This window comes from Castanea sativa, chromosome 1 (genome assembly GCF_040712315.1).
Source record: "Castanea sativa cultivar Marrone di Chiusa Pesio chromosome 1, ASM4071231v1".
NCBI classification, from domain to species: Eukaryota; Viridiplantae; Streptophyta; class Magnoliopsida; order Fagales; family Fagaceae; genus Castanea; species Castanea sativa.
In genome coordinates, this window is record NC_134013.1 from 76,107,999 (window position 1) to 76,112,622 (window position 4,624).

At 34.5% G+C, this 4,624-nt stretch overlaps 1 protein-coding gene across 1 annotated transcript; it reads left to right on the top strand.

Annotated features, from left to right (window-relative positions):
- The first annotated feature begins 509 nt into the window (after positions 1–509).
- LOC142621907 (putative receptor-like protein kinase At5g20050) lies at positions 510–2,167 on the top strand. Its single transcript, XM_075795282.1, has one exon. The coding sequence runs from the start codon at positions 742–744 to the stop codon at positions 2,092–2,094; it is 1,353 nt and encodes a 450-aa protein (XP_075651397.1). The 5' UTR covers positions 510–741; the 3' UTR covers positions 2,095–2,167.
- Positions 2,168–4,624: the final 2,457 nt, after the last annotated feature.

The following is a 4,624-nucleotide window of genomic DNA, read 5'->3' on the forward strand; positions in this document are numbered from 1 at the left end:
TCCATAAGAATGTTTAATATAATCTTGAAACAGAATGACCTTGATAGATATGTTGTTTTTATAAGTTTGACAGAGCACTATATATCTACAGATAAATTATATGTGAGAATAGCTACGAATCTAGAGAAGATTTCCTGTTCTCTGCAAAATTGGAAATCAAATCTTTAAAACAAAAGAGGTTAAAACTAATGAATAAAATGTGAGGGGCAGGGGTTCATTACCTTTTAGAAAAGTTAAGGTTTTAAGGTCATAACTTCTTACGCAACTTGCTAAAGTGGCAAGCTGTGATTGGATGAAAATTAATTTTACATGGATTTGTCACTGACACCACTTTATTATGTACCAATTACAACATGCCACCTTAATAGTTGTGAAAAAGTCATGAAAATTTTTGTGTCACTAGATGTATTATTAAGAAAATAAGACAGAAATTAGGTGAACTTATTGGTAGTTTCTTTTGATATGCATAGCAGATAACACTCCCTCAACAGGTCAACATTTGCTAGTTTGAAGATGAAGAATGGTTGTCACAGTAAGTTTACATCTGAGTATTAGTCATTAGAAATATTGATTAAATCATTTGATTCTTATTCTTAGTTCTTACCTTAAAAATACGCAACTACATGAATGTCATACCTGCCCTTCTCTAGCAAAGTTCAAATTCTCTTCAGAGAAGAAACCTACAAGAAAGAAAACCATTTGCTTCCCATTTTGTCTATGAGATAACAATATGGAGCTTTGATGGAAGACAAGAAAGCAAATATCGTTGCTGTTACAACAGTGATCTCCCTCATCATTCTTATCATTGTTGCTCGTGTCTTTCTCAAACTTTCCAAAGCTTTCTTTCTCATTTGTGGAGCAGGTATAGCAGTGATCCTTGCTGTCTTTGCATACCTAGTAATCAGAAGACATTATAATCGAAGGAGACGGTTGTTGGAATCAAAACTGGTATCAGAAGGAAGAGAGCTTCGTATTGAGTATAGTTTTCTCAGGAAAGTTGCTGGAGTTCCAACAAAGTTTAGATACAAGGAGCTAGAGGAAGCAACAGACAATTTCCATTCAATGTTAGGCCAAGGAGCTTCTGCAACAGTTTTCAAAGGAATACTAAATGAAGGGACAGCTGTTGCAGTGAAGCGGATTAATGGAGAGGAGCGCGGGGAGAAGGAGTTTAGATCAGAAGTTGCAGCCATTGCAAGTGTGCAACATGTAAATCTAGTGCACCTTCTTGGCTATTGTTGTGTTCCTGGGGAACCTCGCTTCCTTGTTTATGAGTTTATACCAAATGGTTCCTTGGATTGTTGGATTTTCCCCAGAAGGGGAAGGCACAACCGGCGTGGGGGGTGCTTGTCTTGGGACTTAAGGTATAGAGTTGCCATTGATGTTGCTAAGGCACTGTCTTACTTGCATCATGACTGCCGTTCAAGGGTCTTACACCTTGATGTCAAGCCAGAAAATATACTTCTTGATGAGAATTATAGAGCAATTGTTGGAGATTTTGGTCTCTCAAAGCTTATGGGAAAAGATGAGAGTAGAGTTATGACAAATATCCGGGGGACTAAAGGTTACTTGGCCCCGGAGTGGCTATTGGAGCAAGGAATATCTGAGAAATGTGATATCTATAGCTATGGCATGGTTCTTCTAGAGATGATTGGAGGTCAGAGAAATATTTGCTTGGTAGAAAATGGTAAGGACAAGTCTGAAAGGAAATGGATATATTTCCCAAGAATTGTGAACGAAAAATTGGGGGAAGGGAAGCTTATGGAAGTTGTTGATCCAAGGCTAGTACATGGTGGAGGCATTGATGAGGGGGAGGTAAGGAGATTGGTTTATGTAGCCTTGTGGTGCATACAAGAGAGGGCTAGATTGAGGCCTAGCATGGCTCGTGTGGTCGAGATGCTTGAAGGTCGAGTGGCTGTGGATGCGCCCCCTGATTCCAAAATGATCGTTGTTGATTTATTGTCAATGGATCATGAAGAGCAGCCACAAGGCCATGACAGGCCAAAGGTTGCTGCAATAGCACCAATCCTAGTAGATAGTAGTTGTCCTACCACATCTACATACTCATTTGCCATGTCAGTTCTATCTCCACGGTAAGCTCCAAGAACAGCAAAGCTTGCTCCCTCAGGAATCTTAACTTGATTGATTGATCAGTTAAAAATTAAGGTATCATCTTCATACTTTGAAGTTCAATTTTTTTCCTTGGCAAATGCTTACACAGAGTATGAACATATTTCCCTAGTTTGTACACAATAAACTTTAATAGATTATCTGCATTAGTGTATGTTTTGTTCTCATAGCAAATGTTCTGACCGGAAATTGAGAATTGGAACTAATTTATCCGTTTCACATTTTTTAGAGGATAATCTTTAAGAACATCATTACATTACAAAACTAGTTTTGGGTTGGTATATGCAAGTAAACGAAGGCTGAGAGCCCCAAATGAGCTTTGAAAATTAGCATTCGAGAACAATACTCACGTGCTTAACCATCACACTTGGGGGCACATTCTCAGGGCCGGCCCTAGGCCTAGGTCACTTAGGCCATCACCTACGGGCCCTTACTAGAGAAAGACCCCAAATTTGGGGGCAAAAATTAATATTTTTTTTTGAGATATAGGGAAAAAAAATTAGTTTTACATTTTTTCTCTACTTTTAAGAAGTTCCAAAGAATTAAGAAGTATTAGAGATAATACAACTTTAAATACATAGGTCTTACAAATATATGTATACTAATCACAATAAATAATTCAGATGGGAAAATACTAGAAATATTATTAATTTTACTTGAAAACTTTTCCAAATTGATGTAACAATTAATATGATATGTGAACGTTAACAACCTATTATCTTTAACATCATTCATTCAAATACTTGTTTATTATCTTCTTGAAATGTCACTAATCTTATTCATTGCTACATTGCTTGTAAGTTGTTTTAAAATTTATTATAATTTTAGCATATTTCCCAAAAAAAAGTATATTACAAATAAAAAAGAATGGATTTTTGTTATACAAAAATTATGATATTAAACATTAGTTAAATATTATTTAAGTGATAATAAAAATGCCTAATTTAAATATATCGTCTTAGGCTTCCAAATTTGTTGGGCTACCTCTTCACATTCTACCAATTGACTTTGTAATTTTTTATTTTTATTTTTTATACAAGATAGAATTTCTATTCTAGCATAATCTAAGTGTATATGTATGTGAAACTTCTTCCCGGAGACTTGAACCTCGGCCCTTGCCCCTATACCCTACAAACACTTATACTTGTGGAGTGACCACCGCACCAAGAGTATGCGGTGGTAATTGACTTTGTAATTCTTGACAATATGAGGTTGATGTCTTTTAAATGAGTGGATCACCCCGTTGTAATACTAAATTTCCAATGATTCCAGGACCCTTTATTATTATTATTATTATTATTATTATTATTACTATTTGTGTGGGTAGATTTTCTGCACATATTACTTATCGAGTTCTCTCTTAGGAAGAACTATTTATCTTTAACCTTGAACTTGTCTCTTGACTGATGGCTTTAATATTGACCTTTAAGTCGATTCTCATTTGGTGGCTTTTAATATTCAATAAAAAGAATTGTATTTTTTGAAGTCTTTGATTGGAGGACTTTGACTTTTAAAAAAAACAAGTTCGAAGTAAATTTCAGTCTACTTGCGGAGATGGGAGGAACAATATATAAAATAATATAAGAGAAATGAAACTTTGGAATCTTATATGGACTACCATTCCAACCCACATTATAAGATTATATACATATGTATAATATGGGGTTCTTTCCTTTTATTTTCTCATCTACCAACCGGAGCATAATATTTATGGGACGGCAGGGAAAGAATGACTTGTAGGTAATCAGATTATTGAACAACGTTACTCATAAACAGATTATATAACTTCTCAAGTTTTGTCCAAGTTGCACAAAGTTTGACTTGCTTTGGAATTATGTATTGAATTCGCAACTGCATGCATAGACGCGCTCATCTGTCACTATTTGTTAATGCTTTCGGATTCCATGCTTTACCCACTTATTTTCAACACGGCTTCAATATAAAATTAAAAAAAAAAAAAAAAAAAGAACTATTCTGACAAATTCCTCTCGTGATGTGTTTTGTAGAACTTAAAAGCAACTCTTCCAAAAAAGAAAAAAAAAACTATATATATATATATATACACACTCACATGCAATTATTGTTAATTTTCAAGTTGACCTTTATCTTGAGTGAGAGATGGATCAGAAGTGCAAAAAGTCATATTTTTGCACACCTTCGACTTAGTACACGCCTACCTTCCTACGCCATATACCTCCTCCACAAACTACAATACCAATACAGTTTGCAAAATAATGCATTTTGAATATCAATTATTTAAATTGGCACTACTTTTTTTATCAAAAAAAAAAAACTAGATTCTCAAATTATTTCAAAACATTGCCAATTTAAATAATAATTATTAAAATAATATTATCTTACAAATTTTGCCAACAAACAAACAACATAGATTAATCATATATGAAAGAAAACCATGGCACAAAAAGCTCAGGCCCTCTGGAATCAATGACACCTAATGTTTAGGTCAACCCAACCAATATCAATTACTTTACTTTGT